This window comes from Cyprinus carpio, chromosome B2, assembly GCF_018340385.1.
Source record: "Cyprinus carpio isolate SPL01 chromosome B2, ASM1834038v1, whole genome shotgun sequence".
Taxonomy (NCBI): Eukaryota; Metazoa; Chordata; class Actinopteri; order Cypriniformes; family Cyprinidae; genus Cyprinus; species Cyprinus carpio.
Genome location: NC_056598.1, coordinates 29008071 through 29027751, shown reverse-complemented (window position 1 = coordinate 29027751; position 19681 = coordinate 29008071). Strand labels below are relative to the sequence as shown.

At 35.3% G+C, this 19681-nt stretch overlaps 1 protein-coding gene across 1 annotated transcript in view; it reads right to left on the bottom strand.

The window, feature by feature from the left end:
• LOC109057540 (CUGBP Elav-like family member 5) overlaps positions 1–19372 on the bottom strand; it is a 144795-nt gene extending 125423 nt beyond the window's left edge. Inside the window, exons 1-2 of the mRNA XM_042719065.1 lie at positions 18883–19372; positions 9008–9090 (exon numbers count right to left, since the gene is read on the bottom strand). Of these exons, the coding sequence (XP_042574999.1) occupies positions 9008–9090; positions 18883–19249 (450 nt within the window). The 5' untranslated portion in view covers positions 19250–19372. The remainder of the gene's footprint in view (positions 1–9007; positions 9091–18882) is intronic.
• Between the last annotated feature and the right edge of the window lie 309 nt (positions 19373–19681).

Below are 19681 nucleotides of genomic sequence, written 5' to 3'. Positions count from 1 at the left end.
ACCAACACAGCACTTACATGCTGGATTTTACCCTTCAGGACTAAATAAACCAACAAATACACAGAGCATGATGATGTAAAAGTTAATAGAAAAGATCATTACAATTATGATCATATTAACGTTGCTTTTATTTTTCCCTCAAGCACCAACAAGACTAAATGGAGACGTATGCTTAAATTTAACGCTTCTCTGGTTTTCTTCTCAGAAAATGTCTCAAACTGTGATCAGATTTGTGTTCAAAGAAAAGTCAGAGATCTTCTCATCAAATTATTCCATATACACAACCATCAAAAGTTTTAAAAGTTTGTGATAAGAATTTTTCATGTTTTTGAAAGAAGTCTCTTTTGCTCACCAAGGCTGCATTTATTTCATTACAAATACAGTAAAAACAGAAATAGTATAAAATATTCTTACAGTAAAAAATAACTGTTTCCCATTTGAATATATTGTTAAAAAAATCATTTATTCCTGTGATCAAAGCTGAATTTTCAGCATCATTACTCCAGTCTTCAGTGTCAAATGATCCTTCAGAAATTAACAGTAGTGTACATTTATTTTATAGCTCTATATTATTACTCGTATATATTGTATATCTATTGTATATCTCTACTAATCACTCATTTGTGTGTGTTTTTAATTTTGGGACAAACTTCCTAATTAAACAAGACTCCTGAGTTTACAAACTCCTTTTTTGCTCTCACAAGTAATGTAAAGCAATATGCCATTCAGCCCTTGTACTAACACACACACTCAGACAGGTCAGTTTGTGAGGCAGATGTGGTGTGACCACTGAGGATGAAGGACAACACAGAGAATTCGTCAGCAGAAATCACAACTCCAGCTGCTGAGGGGCACACACACACACACACACACCAGTATACCACAACATACATATGTATAAATGCATCTTATAAAGTGCACTCATAAACAAACGTGCACACACACTCACCCCAGGCCGACTCCAGCAGCACATCACATTACTGCTGCACTTTGAAATGAAAAAAGAAAAACATGCATGGGGGCGGGACTTAATGACCTAGAATTCATGAGCGCACCATTGGATCGTTATTCGTTCTGATGTGTGACTGTGTGCGCCTACATTGTAGGTCATCGCCAAGTGGCAGCAACATGGAACTCTCTCTCTCTTACTATCTCTCTCTCTCTATGACATGTTATGTAAAAGGCCTCATTCTCATGCCTTCATGCCACTGACGAACACAGCAGCAAAGAAATGACTTGAGAAGAGTTCAGTCGAAGAGTAATTCAGATTTACTCAGAAGTAGTGTCGCTAAGTGGCTCTAGTGACTCAATAAAGCAGAAAACCATGAGATGTTGTGCTTTACTGTGATTTTATCATTGTTAATGAGTGTTGTTAAGCATCTTTTTTACACAGAATTCAAAAACTGTGAAGATTATAAAACGTGTCATTAAATGGTTTATTACTTTTATTAAGCAATACTGACAACATGATAAAACATACAGATGTAGAATAGTTTGATTGCTTAATAATAATAATCAGAACAAACTATTTTCTATATTTATAAATATTCTTATACACACACACACACACATTTATATATATATATATATATATATGTATTAGTGCTGTCAAACGATTAATCGCATCCAAAATAAAAGTTTTTGTTTACATAATATATGTGTGTACTGTGTATATTTATTATGTATATGTAAATACACACACATACAGCATATATTTTGCATGTATTACATGTAGATATTTATATTCATAAAATATATATTATATATTAATATATTTAATATATAAATGTAACATTTTTCTAAAATATATACTGTATGTGTGTGTATTTATATATACATTATAAATATACACAGTACACATATATTATGTAAACAAAAACTTTTATTTTGAATGCGATTAATCGCAAATAATGGTTTGACAGCACTTACATATATATACATATATACATATACATATATATTCATTCTAATTTTTTTTAGGATTCTTTGATGAATAAAAATACAGCATTTATTTGAAATAGAAATCTTTTATACGAATATAAATGTTTTTACTGTAGCTTTTGATCATTTTAATGCATCCTTACTGAATAAAAGTATTAATTTCCTGATGAAAAAAAAGTACTCCAAACTTTTGAATAGGAGCGAACATTTATTTTATAGCTCTATATTCTTACTGTATGACCACTATCCACTCATTTGTGTCTATTTTTATTTCTCCTAAGGAATTTTAGGATAAACTTGATTATTAAAAGTTATATAGATATTATATAAAATATAGAATAAAAATGAAGAGACTTTCGCTTCTCAGCTTTTTCTCCTCAGAGCTTCAGAGCTCCCACACTTTATGACCTATATTTTCCCATGGCTTTTCACATTAATCAATAAGAATTCTTTAAAAATAATAATAATAATTTATAACAACTTACTTAAGGAGCTATTTTTAGCCAATTAAATAATTTAGAGCTGAGCATAATTACAGAAATGTCCAGGAAGTTTTAGGATGTTATTAATTTCCATGAGCAAAGAATCCAAAAAATGCAGAAATCTCACACGTGTCTGCTACAGCGTTCTGAAGAGAACTCAACAATGTCTCAGATGTGCTCAGATTTCCCAACACAACAAAGCCTGCAATCAGAAGTAACAGATCTCACTATCAACTCTACCTCTTCTTATTAATTGATCTGATATTATCCACATACATTTTATGACTCTATATACTTACTGTGTGACATTTATTAATTTTGGTCTGTTTTCATTCCTCTAATTCAGCACGCAGCTTGATTCAATGCAGATTAACTGATGCTGAACTCAACTGAGCATGTCAGAGGAATATACACTGCCTTTAGATGAACTGTAAAACAAGACAGCCAAGAAAAGCAAAGGTGCAACTACGGTCGTCCACTGGCAGCGTGTTTGCGTGAGTGTGTATTTGTGCTGGCTGAAATTGCATTTTTTTCTCATTACACTTACACTGATAACAGGCTTGCTGCCGTTTCTATGGCAACTATAGATCCCTCAAGCTGTGCAGCGCTGAAGGATGTCAAGAACAGCGGATAGAGAACGAACACACACACACACACACACATAGAGATCCTGTGCATCTACAGCTGAGCTCTATTGAGATTGACTCCCAGCTGTGATCCTTCCCAAAGCCTCAGAGTTATTGAAATCGCACAAATGCTATTAACAATCTATACATGGTGATGAAAACCATTATAGACCCCTATAGCCATATTATACACTCAACTGGTTCTGATTTAGAGTCCAGATTTTGCATTGGCGACTCAACACAGCATCAGAATTGTTTATCGTATAAAATGGTTTCATACTAATAACTCGAAACACAAAGCACCAAATGAATGTAAAGATGAGTTCAGGTGAATCAAATGGATTTTGATTTAACAGAATTTAAGTGAACTGAACTGATTTCAAATGTATTGCTGTCACTGAATTATTTTCAGTAAATTCAGAATTCTGTCAGAAAATTGATGCAGAATTTCTATATGCTGTATGAAAAAACATGCCAGTAAAGACAAACATGAAGACATATTTTCAACCCTGATAATACATTCTGTTTCACTCAGAAATATGTCACATTATAGAAGTAAAACAGGTTGTGAATTGCATTTCCAAGGTCCACACACCATCTGACCAACACATATCCATGATTTTTGCAGTTGTTTATGATAACCGGATGTTAAAAACATTTTAATGAGAAACTGATGTATTAATTTACTTATTAATTGACTTATTAGCCATTTATTGGCTATATATTTATATGAAAAACACACCCCAAACTGACCAATATTGACTACTTGTGATTTGTCTATTTCTTATTCTTATATTATTCTTATTTTCATTTCTCCTAAAGAATTTTGAAACCCGATTATTAAAGGTCATATATATATATATATATATATATATATATATATATATATGTGTGTGTGTGTGTGTGTGTGTGTGTGTGTGTGTGTGTGTGTGTGTGTGCTACTAGAGAAATTTCCATGAATTTCTAGGATTTTACTAAATGACATGACCAGCAGTCTCCATATTTCCAGGATTACCATGACTGTAGAAACCCTGTGTTTCATGTTGACTTTAAATATTAGAGAAAAAATGCAGAAGAATGGAAAAAGTACAGGCTAGCACCAAATGTGCCATCGGCGGGGATTCATATGTATATCTTCGGCCTCTGATCTTATTTTACTGTGTTCTTTTATTTGAGATGAAAAAATAAAGCTGTCCAATACGAATCTTGTACGAATGCAAAACTAATGTAAGACTCGCTCCTTCTCTGTCTCCCTCATCTTCCTCCTCTGACCTCTCAAGCCCCGATGCCCACTTTCCGCAGACGCTTAATGGAGATGTGGGAACTCTGACGGCCCACTGTGGCTTTCTGTTCAACACACACTCTCACACACACACACACACACACACACACACACACACACATGCTCTCTCTCACACACACACACACACACACACACACACACACACACGCACGCACAGTATACGTATGCCTAAGGCTGTCAACATGACCCTTGTCACCCTGTTTGCGTATACTATCTCTCTTTTTCCTTTCCGTTCCTCTAAACTCGACGCGCCCCGGCGTATTCCTGCACATATTACTCTATTCATCTTCCAGCTCCCTCTATTTATATTCTTTTGCGCTCCGTCTCTCTCCTCTTCCTGCTTCCCAGACAAGTCTCTGATAAATACCCTAGTTATGAATTATATTGTAGTTCTTGTGGCTGAACCAACCAGAGCGCAATAATTCCTCATAGTACAACAATACAATCTGACAACCCGATAGAGCTCTTAAATAAAAGGAAAGTAAGGAAACGGCTCACACACACACAGCATAAATTTCCTTCAGACATTTCAGTTGAGTCGTCTGACTTCATGGGAAATTGGTGAATTAAACAACAGGGTTGAGCTCGCACCCTTGATAACAATACAACACGCATTAATCAGTATTAGTGAACGTCTAAGTGATTGATTGTGCCCTCATTTCATCTGTTTTGCATTAGATCTATGAACTCAGTTGCTCCTGTGTGTTTAGTTGAACCTGGACTCAAAAATGGCAAAAAAAAAGGACAAACTTACTGGTTGGTTAGGCAAAGTTGTGAGTTTGAGTTTTTATGATGATTTCATTGATTTTAAGTTTGGTTCATATGATTAGTCTTAAACAAGATATCCTTTAGCCTATATTACAGTTTAATCAGGTTTACCCTCGTCTAAACATCACATAATAAATAAAAACTGTAAATGTAACTTACATTCCACACTGAAAGCAAAAATGAAGAATAATATGAGACAATAACAGTCAATTAGAACATTTAATAATTAATAGCATATGTGTATTACATGTAGTGTATATACTACTGGTCTAAAGTTTGGAGTTGTTAAGATTTTTTGATGTTTAGAAGTCTCTTATGCTCACCAAGGCGCGCATGTATTTGATTAGAAAAAACATTAAAAATTGTGAAATATTATTACAATTTAAAATTAACTGTTTGATTATATAGTAAAATGTAATTTATTCCTGTGATCAAAGCTGAATTTTCAGCATCATTATTCCAGTTTTCAGTATCACATGATCTTTTGGAAAAAACATTAAAATATTATACTCACAAAAAACATCTCATAATAATAAAAATTTAAAAAAACAGTTCTTGCTTCATAATATTTTTGTGGAAACCATTCATTTCCTCCCCAAATGGCATCTTTTGCTGCTTTATTGCATTGCATCTGACTGACTCAGGGTAAAATGATGCCAGTTGTCAAACATCTGGCTTGGCGTGACTAACGAAGCCCAAACTAAATCTTGCAAACCACATTTACTAAAACCATTTGTCCCAATCCCAGAGCAGAATGAAACAAGCCAGCGAGTGACTGCTGTTTCCTGTTTCTAAACCAGTTCAGGTGTCACATGACTGACTGTTATTCCACTGATACCCCGTCTGCTCCCGAAATAGCCTCTCCAGCCTAAAATTACGCTCTACTGCTCTCTTTTACAGCGACCCCACTCCAAACACATAAATAGAAACACACACCTCAGAGTAAAAGTAGCTCATTTCTTTTTAAGACGCCCCGTTCTATAATCGGGAACCAGGGTTCATAATACACATCTTACACTGAAAATAATGACTAGTATTATCATAATTCACTATGCTACACGTCCCAATAACACCAGCAAATTTGCTTGGATATCAGAGTATGAGTAAACCAGCCAAGAACAAGTTCACGTCATTCTCCACCCCAAAACTTCAAACATCAAAATTGCATTTTCAAGACATTTTCATCAAGACAATAAAGAACATCCATTCTATAACTGTCATTATTTTATTGTGAATTTTTTTTACATAATAATAATAATAATGTTTTTAAATATAATATAATAATTATTATACACAATATTATAATATATATTACACTCTCTAAAATCTTCTGATTAAAAAAATAAAATATTTATATTGCAGTAATGTTTATCAGACTATTGAGAAACATTATCAAGAATAATGAGTTATATAAAAATCCACAATTAAAACATGATTTGAGGGTAAATCTGAGCCAATACTGAGACCAAAATAAATAAATAAATAAATAATACTACAAATTAATCAATTAAAATAGTCAATAATTAAATAGGAAACACAATTTACACAATATTTATTTAAATTCTATTGTGTAAATTGTTTTTCCTATTAAATATAGACTATTTTAATTAATTAATTTGTAGTATTATTTATTTATTTTTATATTTATTTATATTTGAAATGATAAAAAATGCTTTTTTCATTGACAAGACAATGTCAAGAAAAATGACCTCTTAATCGGCCAATTTCGCGAAAAACCAAAAAACTAACTTATTTCTTTCTTTAATTTTGGGGTAAAAAAAGACCCGTTCTTGGCACGTTTCAAGAGATTCAACTGTGTGTGTTTCTGCATAAGTTCCAGAAGTGCATGTATATGGAAGCATTCATATTGTGTTTTTCTGCATCTGTGTGTGATCCAACAAGGTTAATGTTCGTAACCTTTACATAAATCTACTGTGGCTCTTTTCTACCGTTAGCGTTGTGTTTTCCGGCAGCTGGCTCACGGCAGCGATAGACCCCACGGGAGCGTATGAATGTGCAGCCACACGTCTGCTCATGACAGTCCAACATGAGTACATGAGCCAAACAAACCCTATAGCTCACCTCTGATTAACTCATGCTGCATTCCCTACGGAACTCACGTCATCTAAATATACAGCTCCATTTACACACATGCACTCTTAAAATAAAGCTTCTTTACTAGCATTGATGGCTCTATAAAGAATCCATGGAATCTTTCCATTCACAAAAGGTTCTTTATAGTGGAAAAAAGGTTCTTTAGATTTTTAAAATGGTTCTTTTAAGAACTGTTCACTGAAAGGTTCTTTTAGAACATTTATTTGTAAAGGAATAGTTCTGTAAAAGTCCATCCCTTGATTAGTTTAGAACCATTTGAACTGTTTCAGTTTGTAAATGTTGCTTCTGTGCAGATTTCTCTCCTGACTCAGATAAGACAACTTTTTTCACCAGAGGAAGTAATATTATGGATTTTAGACCCATTTTAGATGGAAGCAATAGAGTGAAGTTAAAACCTGTTAATGATGGATTTGTTTCTTACAAACAAGCATCTTTTGGCTTCACAATACATTAACTGATGGACTGGAGTTGTGTGGATTACACTGCAGAGGATCCAATATTAATAAAATCACTTCACACACTCACTCCAAAGGAACCAATTCACAGCAAACAATCCATGACTGCAAGTGATGGAATGCTACATTTCTCCAAATCTGTTCTGATGAAGAAACAAACTCACCTTCATCTTAGATGGCCTTTCAGCAACTACTACTTTAAGCATGTATGAAAGAGTAATCTCTTTAATATCACAACTGCAGTGTTAAATGGAGACAAAAAGACACCAGTAATCTCAGTGCATCTTCTCTGTTCTGCCAGAAACGCATCATGAAACATCATTTCCTCTGTGTGAGGTGAACTTGAACAGACTGACAGTAAAGAGCCGAAGGCATGATGAGATAAAACATGTCTAACATCTGCCACACACAAACTTCTGATGGATGTGTTTGCCCTCAGAACCAATGACCACCGGACGTTACAGAAATGTTACAGGGATGAAAATTTGAGGAGAAAAATGGACACGATGGGCACGATAGTTCTCCCAAAAAAAAATTCTACTAATTTCTATCTTCTTGAGGGCCACAAAAGCAGCTGCTTTTTATCAAAATGTTCATTTTGCTCTTTTTTTTTTAAAAAAAGGCTGTCAAGCTCCAAAAACAACCAAAATGTATCAATAAATGTGCTTATTTCAAATCTCTTGTTGATAGTATAATCACAAAGTAATCAATTTTATGGACAAAGTGATTCAAAAGTACAAACAGAGACATAATAAAGTGACGGCAACCCTTTTTGGTTCCATAAAAAGCATAATTAAAAGCAATAATTTCAATTCAAATGTTAGCTATATTAGCTATAAATGATAGCTAATTCCTTTTTATAAATTGATAGCCACTAACCACTTTCACTGTATGGAAAACAACCTGCTTTTTCGAGGTTGTAAATAAAACAAAAATGATTAGGGAATGTGATGTAAGAAAATACAATTTCTATCTTTCTACTTCAAACTTTGAACACGTTACTCACCATTTGTTTCTTTTTGAGATTTACTAGCAATTTCTGAGTGCAAACTGTTTCGAATTAAATCCTACATCAATATTTCTCAGTGTCAATTTTCACAAAATGGGTTTCAAGAAACGTTGGAGCAATTTTTGGCTGAACTATTCCTTTAAGCTTTCCTATAAATAAAATCTTGATTACATGTCACAAACATATCAAGAGAACACAGAAGAAGTAGAAAACTGAAGTTGTTACTGAACGGTTAGACCCTTTCTGCCTAAAATAGATGAAACAAAAAGCCATTAGAGAAATACAGACAGAGATTAAAAGAGACTTACCCCTGGTAGAGTCTTCTGTTCATGCAATGCATTCTGGGCTTTGATGGCTGATTCACGAGCGCAGTAGGTGAGGAACGCGCAGCCTGTAAAAATGAGACGAGAATCAGATACGGAACGGCACACACCTACACAAAACACACACACATTCGTGTACCAAACCTGTGTGTTTGGCTTCCACGCTGCCATTTATAACAAAACAGAGTTGTAAACTAGATTTTTACGTTCTGATGTTGCTGTTGTGATGCAAGTGTGTTCTGGGTTGTTGCCACAGCATTAGTAGTACTGATGTTTGAATTAACATATATTAACATGTATTAGATGTATTTATTTAGCAGCTGCTTTTATCCAAAGTGACTTACAAATAAAGGACATCACATGCAATCTGCAGCAATGCCACATTTAAAGTGTAGATTTGGAACAGGGTTACGACCCTGCGGCCAGTGTTTTGGCTGCCCTGGCCTTGTAACCTCAGCTCAACGCCTCTGCTCCCAAAAGAGCAGCTAGAAATGATTTCCAATGACCATGATCAGGCATCAGTCACGTTTGTCATTCTGTGCTCTCTCTCTCACGGGTGTGTGGCCACAATAGACTTCAGGCCATGAATTAATTTACCCCGTAACAGCTATGAGTAACAGGATACGATGTCACATGCTGTTCTGTTTAATAGTATGTAGATTGTTGTAACTTTGAATAAAAACCATTAATAATGAATACAAGATGTAAGCTACTTTTGTAAAATACTACTTTTTAATAAGACATTAATTGTGAATAGTCTTGATACTGTTAACTTAAAAAAAAAATTACAATAACTTAATGTAAAATACTTTGGAAAACCATGAACTGTGAACAGTGTTGTTATTGTAAAGTAAAACTTTAAAAACAAAAAATCTTTTCATTAAATGATATAAAGCTGAAATAAAAATAAAAATATCAGACAAAGACCTTACTTAAAATCAAAGAAATTTAGAAGTTGAAATACTAAAATGACTAAAACTGAAATAAAATAAATTACAGCTAACAACATATTAACAATAAACAATAATGTGAAAAAAAATGTAAAATACGTTTTAATAAAGCATTAACTGTGAAGAGTGTTTCTATTGTTAGCTAAAACTTAAAAATCATTTTCATCAATTGAAATAAAGCTGAAAAATATAAACATTAGATGATTTTTTTAAAAATATGTTTAATAAGTTGGAGCACTAAAATGACCAAACCTAAAACAGAAATAAAATAATTTAAAGCTAAAAAGAAATATAAAAAAAACTAAAAACTAATAAAATTTACAAAAGCACTTGAAATGAAAACTGAAAATAAAATATCAATAAATATGATATATAATTAATTAATACTGATTGTTAACACTGAATTGTGGCTTCTACAAAAGCATGCACAACCTCAAGGTAAGTCTGTCTAGAAAAGTACAGAGAAATAAGCTACTTTTAGCATTGAATTGAATGCTAGATTTGTCCTAAATTACTTTAATTCACCCTATACATTCACATTTTGGCTATCAATCAGCTTGATTAGGTGGATTTCAATAGTTTAAATCCTGAATTATCTATATTCTCTATTGCAAGCTGGCTTTGTGCAAATCAGAAAGTTTTAAAAAAACAATATTAAAAAAGGTCAAAGTTAATTAAAACTATCTTAAGAAGCATATTCCTTTCTATTCAGCCTTTTTTCTACATCTTGATATTCACATTCAGCCTCTCCTGAACATTAAAACACAAATAAATTCATTATATTTCTGAATTAAAACTACTGCATTTCCCATTGGAGCCGGATCTCCAAGATCAGACAAAGAATCCAAAGGAATATTAAAGCAGTTTGGGGCGATCTGGAGCGGCCCAGCCTTTTCGCATTCCAGTCCATTGTTCTGACAGCGATATTTTCACAGCTCCAGTATAATTGGCTTGTAATGATTGTTGTTATAGGAGCAGTAGTCTAGCGTAACCTGTAAACCTTAATTAAACCAGTCACATTCAGATGGACCCAAACCAACCCTCTGAGCGCAGCCGCGTGTCTGGAGGGAATGGACCACCTCATGTAGAACTAATCACACACACACACACACACACAGAGGGAACGGCGTTTAGAAAGAGCAGAGAGTGTGTATTCATGTTGCACACCTGTGTCCGTTCAACAGGAATATCACTATAATACATGAACACTGGCACAGCATGCAGACAACTAACATTCGCTAGAAATCAACACAATCTCATTAGCAGCTCATCCACGCCACAACAGATTAAAAAGCTTGTAAAACTAGTTTAAAGACCCAATGAATCTGTTTTGACGTTCACAGTTTACTATCCTGCACTGACGTATTACCTACTGAAATTGAAATTTCTATTTACTAGTATTTATAAGTTTTTGTTAAAGGAGCCGTATGTAGGATTGTGGCCTAAACTGGTACTGCAATCACTATAAAAATACTGTAGAGCGGTGTATCCCCTCCCCCTACCCCCTGACTCGAGGTTGCCAGATAAGCTGCAGGATTCGGCATAAACGTAGTCTGCTTCAGTGAGCTTCCAATGGCAAGTGACGAACAGACGTACACAGTAAGTTATTTTTTTCTGTTAATTATGTTTATTCACGACGAATACACTTTTTGATTTAGTAACATTAAACATTTTTATCCGACTGGAGTTAGGGTAGGTTACAGCAAAGCTGGCAACACGGATCCCGAAACACTACTGACTTCGTGATTGGTAGATAGGTGGAGGGAGGCACGTCAGGCCAAAACACAAAATGACAACATCAACATCAGTTGAGGGCTGCAAGTCCACTTTTTAAATGACAATATCCTGGCCGGACTACTGTTGTCAGTGATTTCTTAATGTCTAGTGACACATCAGGGCCATTAAATTATAAATACAAATAAATTCCATACAAACATCAACTTAAATAGATTTCTTACATACAGCTCCTTTAATATTAGTTCAAATACAACCATTAAATACGGAGTCCCGCACATGACATGCAAGAAAAAATAAATAAATTGTGTGCATGATTTACTAATTCGTTCCCTCAATGTACTAAAACGTGCACACAATTACTATTGCGTTCCCTCGATTTGCTAAATCGTGCACACGATTCAGCAAATCGAGGAAACAAATTAGTAAATCGTGTGCACAATTTATAAATCGAGTGAACGAAATAGTAAATCGAGGGAACGCAATAGTAATCATGTGCATGTTTTAGTACATTGAGGGAACGAATTAGTAAATCGTGCGCACGATTTAGCCTACTATTTTTTTCCTGCATGCCATGTGCGGGACTCCATAATTAAATAACATTAATTAATAAACTTTTCATTTTAATTGTTAACTAATGTTAACAAATGAAACAAATGAAATAAACTGTTACCAAAAGGGTCTCTCTTTTTATAGCTTGGCAAAAATCACACAACAATGAAAAAAAACAAAATAAAACACACTCTTAAAGTTATTGTGAACACTTTACTGCAATATTTTATTCCAAAGAAAAACAAACGGAAGATACAGTAAAAGTGGTTTAATTGTAAAATATTATTACAATTTAAAATATCTGTTTTTTTATTTTAATATATTTAAAAAAGTAATTTATTCCTGTGATGCAAAGCTGAATTTTTAACATCATTACTCCATCTTTACTTCAGTGTCACATGATCCTTCAGAAATAATTTTATTATGCTGATTTGCTGCCCAAGAAACATTTATTATTATTATGAAAACAGTTGCGCTGCTTCATATTTTTCTGAAAACTGTGACTATCCTGTTGCGAATGGCATTCCATGTTAACGTTAAGCAATCCAAATCAAAAGTCATAACTGGGTTCATTCGGGACAGTACGGCACAATACAGCGCTTACAAAAATTACCCCAGCGTTTGGCTTTATACACCAGAGCATTACACGCCGGCTAATTTAAGATAGAGGCAGATAATTAGATTCAGGCAGTGTTATTCTGCGCATTTGGCATTTGTGTTGTATCACGCTCGGATCAATACATTCTGGGAGCAGAAAATGATAGTCATCTCCTTATCATTTTCCATTAAAATCCCCTTTTGATAACATTTCATCACAGGCTGGTGGGAAGGAAAGAATGAGAGAGAGAGAGGGAGAGGGAATGATAGGGAGATAAAAAGAGAGTTAAAGAAAGGTTTTTGTAGCTCCATAAAAACAGCTTTATCTCTTCTGTTTGCCCCCAAATGCTCCAAAAACAGGCCGCACTGGATTATGGGCTATAAATTATATTAAAATCTCTCCGTTGTAGTAATTTCATTTTCTCTTCTAAAATAAATCTCAGCCCAGCAAACACAAAACACTGGAAGCCAAACAGTTTCTGGAAAACCTTTCTGAGGTTACTTCTGAATTAAACGACTCTATTGGCAATTATTTATGCGAGTTTTAACTCAACATGACTTCATTATGTCCGAATGACTTCGCAGTAAAACAGCTTTAGGACAGGAACAAATTTAGATGACGATTTTAAACAATGTGCCACATATATCAGCCAAAATCTAGACTGTTTGTGGATTAAAACTATGCTTTATCACCAACCACAAATGTCCGCAAAAGCAAACTTCAACAAGACACATGATCTGAAAACTGCATATTATTCAACACATTAGGGAATGTATCTCATTATTTGTCTCAAGCGTAATGAACTGTCCACACAGAGATCATAAATGTGCTCAGAAATGTGGACCTCTCACAGGTTTTTTTATCTACACATGTTAGAAAGGCAATGAAATGCAATTACGGTTGACTTCCTCCATTACCCTTACATTAAACAGCCATTACATTATATGACTTCACCTTTATATATATCTTTCCTGTCTAAAAATGTAATTGTGACATCATTTCTCAGAGCCAAGATCTGCCTTCTTTTCTTTACACCACCTTAAGGGCCGGTCACATTTGTAGACACATATGTACACATATATAAGCTGTAACTAAACAAATAAATTTACTTGGAATTTATGACATTTTGTTATTCGAAAGGAAAGATTTTGGAGCTGCCACAAAAGAGAGCTAATGCTTCTGTTCTATGAAAATAGCCATTTATATGATACACTACTGGTCAAAATAAGTCTCTTAATTCTGCTCACCAAGGCTACATTGTTTTGATTAAAAATACAGTAATATTCTGAAATATTATTACAATTTAAAATAGCTGTTTTCTATTTAAATATACTTCAAAAACATAACCCATCACAAATAATCAAAACAAAAAAATAATTATTATGCTGATTTTGTGCTCAAGAAACAAACAAAACAGAAATCATTCTGATATGCCGATTTGCTCAATAAATATTTCTTATTATTATTGCTGAAATTAGCAGAGCCGATTCATATTTTTGCGGAAACCGTAATACATTTTGTTTTTCATGATCCTTTGTAGTGTCTGTATAGTGTCATTTTTGGTCAATTATGACTGTGGGTGCTGTCACAAAAATGAACAAGATGAAAGATAAACTGTACCTGAGCATATCTAAATACTGTACATCAAATGTTTTGACAATATCAAATGCACATGCACAGAATCATCACTTTATAGCAATTATCATAAGATATTCAATGCAAAAAAAGTATTTGGTCCAACTGATGACACTATACACAGCAATTTTCATGTCGCAATCAAGTAAAAACAGCTGACTGTCACATTAGATACTAGATGATGTGAATGCTCTTCTATAAGGAAACCTTCACATATGCACCAATAAAGACCTCTTCCTCGGCCTGAGAGAGCTCAATGCGTAAGCTTACCTTAATAATAGAGAAAGGATTTCTACTAAAAATAAAGGAAAAAACTAATTCCTAAGTCTTACAAACTACTTTTTATCCTCTAGTTCTTTAGAAAACCATCTGCTGGTGCTTTAAAGAGTCCAAAAAATATTTGAAGATCTGAAGGACCTATAATGGACCATCAATAACTTTTTAACCATATAGCAATTTGAAAATCCCAAAGCTAAAAATGGTTATTGATAAGAAGAGGCTTCAACCACTTAAGAACCTTTGTTTTAAACAATGTACTTCAGATTCTGAGGATGAGATGTACTTTCGAATGCATGTAAAAGATACTGTACTATAAAACAGATAGGCACAGAGACTATGATACTTCATGGTACAGCCTGAAGGTCTACAGCACACAGTCCAGGTTCATTACCCACAATTCCCTTCTCAACAAAACCAATGTTCCCTATAACATCTTTCATAATCTGACATCATGCTAAACAGTAATTACCACAATGCTTCACCTCGCTCCTCTCTTTGCGCTGTCACTGAGTGCCGATGTTAGTCTGAATAACAAGCTTTCACGCACCTACTCGCACGGCACGATCCAGGCATTTATTGACAACCCTGATTAAATGTGTGCATGTGAGCGCGGGTCAAAGAGAAGCCTGTAAACATGCTGCTTGTGATGATTAATGTTTTTCCTGCTGTGGCTCTCTGCTTAAAACTAGTTGATTTTGATAGAGTTCGCAGTTGCTTAGCTAACAAAATTATATTCAAATAAGCATAAATATGCATAATACAAACAAATATGGTGTAAAACAGGTCTTTATAATTGCACACCGACCTATTTTATGGTCTGCCATCCTCGGATGGTTTGTTGCGGTGCATTTTGAGATTGCCTTGAAGGGCACATGTGATGCTGGCTTTAAATTTGGCCAAAGTAAGTATCTTAGAAGCAGCATAATCATACCTATAGGCAACAATTTAAAGCATCATGGATAGTAATACACACCATTTATAACAAGCTTTTCATGCGTATTATGCCTTAGAATGCTGCCTATGTATAAAAATAAATGATCTTAAACAGCCTAAAGTGGTTAGTTGGTCTACTAATCCACCTAAATGACTAGTCTGGTCTGTTTGGTTGGTTAGTTTTAGAGACATTTTACACACTTGGAGGTTTAAAAGATACTGAATATGCTGAGCTGTTTCAACCCAACTTTGGGTCAGATATGGAGTAATCCAGCTGTAGGGTTAATGTTTTCAATGAAATTTTTAATCCAAAATTTGGGTTAGTCCATATTTGACTCAAAGTTGGGTTGAAACAACCCAGCATTTTTAGAGTGTTGTAAACCAGCTAAAGTCAGTAAACCACATTAGGCTGGCTTATGCTATTCTTTTAGCAGGGCTGTGAAAAAGAGTAATTGAAATGTGCATCTAATGCTGTTTTCCATCGATTTCACCCTCGGCCTATTGTGGCAGGTCTTGCACACTCATACAGCGCATTTCATAGCAGTAATTTAATGTCAATGTAAATGATAATCTAACAGCACTGTACTAATAACGTCCCACTGAGACAGCAGTCAACAGAGAGTGTGTGTGTGTGTGTGTGTGTGTGTGTGTGTGTGTGTGTGTGTGTGTGTGTGTGTGTGTGTGTGTGTGTGTGTGAGAGAGAGCCCATTTGTGAGTGTGACAGGCCTCCTACGCTGATTCATCCTCCCTCTTGCACCCTCCTATGGGCATAAACCATTATTCATTTGCGCGGTGTGAGCGTGAGCATGTGTGTGCCTCTGAGCGTGACAGAAAGAGGGAATATTTTGAGCAGAAGAAGGGAGGGGGACGCAGATACTCACAGAGGAGTGTGTAGTTTTAAATGGGTTTGCAAGTTCAATTAACATGACGTTTTTAATGAACTAGAGGAATAAGTTTTCTTTCACTAATAAATGAAATAATCACAGAAAACCTGGGCAAGAATCTGTCTGTTTAAAATGCATATGAAATGTATTACATCCCTCTAGCGCTGCTCTCAAATCAAATTAGAGCTTCAGTCAAGTAAGATGACCTGCCTAAGACTAAAGAGAAATCCAGGAATATGAGCTCTTTTAATATTAAAAATATTATTCTAAGCTTATTTAAAATACAGGAATATATATTGTACGTACTGTATAATACAATTTAGATTTGGGTTTTGAACAACTTGATACTAAAGCAATCTCATTTGTTTCTCTAAGACAATGATGTGAAATACAAAATGAGACTTTTGGTTAATTTATATCCTGAAAAAAGACCCCATTAATCTAAAATGCTTCTTCTAGAATTTTAGAAGAGCTCTTAATATGAACTCAAACATTTCTCATCAAATTCTTCTACAACCAAATGATCTGAGATGCTTTCCACAGGCATTTTATAGCTCTACACTCTTAAAAATAAATGTTCCAAAAGGTTTATTTTGTAGCGATGAAATAGAAGAACCATTTTTGGTTCACCAAAGCACCTTTCAGTGAACTGTTCTTAAAAGAACAATTATTTTCTTATTGTAAACAAAATTTTACAAATCTAAAGAACCGTTTTCTGCAATAAAGAACCTTTTGTGCATTGGAAATTTTCCATGGATGTTCTTCATGGAACCATCAATGCCAATAAAGGACCTTTATTTTTATGACAACAATGGATTTATTTTATCTAGAACTATTTTGAAATTTGATGAAACTGGACTTTTTTGAAAATTATTACAAGAATCCATGCTAAACCATGTATATATTTCCTAAAGCATCATGTCCTAATTTCTCTTAGTGCCTTCATTTGTATGAGATTTTGTTTGTGAATTTGGAAAAAACAATGCATTCTTGCTCAAATAAAGCACTCAAATGCCAAACAAAGAAATACTGAACCTTTAGTGTGTTCATGATTTCTTTAAACGCATAAATTAGCACGTAACGTAAGGTTCACATTTTGCTGTGAATGAGAAACCTCACACCAAATGTTTCATTTCACATAGTGAAGAAGAGTGCACGTCGCGCACTGGGAGCTCTTAGTATGCATCATCTGCGCGCAAAGCAGGGCTGCCCTACTTCTGAGAGCACACACAAAAATACACGATGATACACAAGTGGGAGTGACCACGGTACATCTAGTATCCTTTTTATTGTCATGAAGCAGAAAAGCACAACGCATGAGAAATAGAACAAGAGACATCTGTCGACATCAGATGGGTCTGAATGACATCTGACAGCATGCATTGATGGAAATCAGTTGCAATCATACTGAGCGTGGTTCAATATAATGTGGGACACAAATAGCCTTGTGTTCATGCAACAGAACAAATTTGATGCTTATATTTTAAGTAAACAATAATGTATGAATCTGAATAAATGCTAACCAGGTGCACAGGGTGAGCAAGCACAAAAATACAATGCATCAGTGTATACATGAGAAATAGACCATGCTGTTCGAAAAAGAGTGACAGAGGTAGGTTTGAATGGCATCTGACAGCATGTACTGATGGAAATCAGTTGCAATAGTACTGGCTGTGCTTAAAAACAGTGTGAGGGAGGGAAATGAAAGGATGAGAATACACAGTGTACATGATGAATAGATCTATGTGCAACAGAAACTAGATTTTTATATTTTCAGTAAACATTGAACATTTTCTTTCATACCCTAAAATTGAGAGGTAGATTATACTGACATCTAACAGCATGCATGCAATGATGAAAATCTGTTGAACCCATATCCAATGTGCTTTAATATTGCATAAGGGAATGCAATGAGTGAAAATATAAGAACAGGGGTATGCACAGTGTGTAAAGAACAAACGTGCATGCAATCTTATCTTCATAAAGTCATGAATACCAATGTGCAAAACTACAGTGCATTAGTGCATTGCATGAAAAACAGACTATGTTACTCTTAAAAAGACTTTGGTTTAAATTCCATCAATGCATGCTGTCAGATGTCAATCGCTTGTAATCGTGCTGGCTGTTGTATAGGAGAGATCAGAATTAGTACAAAATAAGACCACGCTCTGTGCGTAAAGAATAAATGATTGCGCAACAGAAGAAATTGGTGTTTAGAATTAAGCAGCCGTGAACAATAACGAGGCAAAATATTTTTAGCCAAAGCCCTCACCAACCATTCAAAAGCATCGTTACCTTTGTGCATGCCTGTGTAACGGTCCTTGAGGACAGTCAGTTCGTGGATCTTTCCAAACTGTTCGAAAAGAGGTTTGAGGTCCTTCTCCTCCAGGTTGCGCGGGATCTGTCCTATAAAGAGCTTGATGGCATCCTGGTCTTTCATGGTGCCGTTGTCGGGGTGGATGGAGATGGGCTCTGAGCCGTTCATGGGCTTGGGGAAGGTGATGTGCGCGTACTGGGGCTGGTGCGGGATGAGGAGCAGTGGTGCCGCTGCCTGGCTCGGTACCGCCCCCGGTCCAGAGAGGAGCAGGCTGGCGTGGGCAGGCTGAGGATGCTGCTGAGGATGCTGCTGCCTCCTCGCTTCAGTCTGGGTGAATCTAGCCATTCTGCGCGCGGCGGAGAGCGCGATAATAATAACAACATACACACGCACGCACACGCGCCGGGAGAGAGTACGCGCTCAGCTGGAAACGCGACGCTCACATTCTATTCGACACATGTCACGCTCGCGCCCCCCGCACCTGACGGGAGGAGGAGATGAGAGCCGAGCGCGGTCACGACTCAAATGCGCGGACCTGTAGCGCCATCTGCCGACCAGTAGCCAACTGCACTACTACACAAACAGATTTTCTTGTAACAGTATTTTCTTGTAAAATGTACTCTAACAATCTTTGTTGTATTTACAATTTGAAAAATCACTTGTGTGTCCAAAATAGAAAATAAAACACATCAACTGGTCACTGGAGTTCCTCAGGGATCAGTTCTAGGATCCCTCCTCTTCCTCTTATACACTACATCACTGGGACATGGTTCCTCC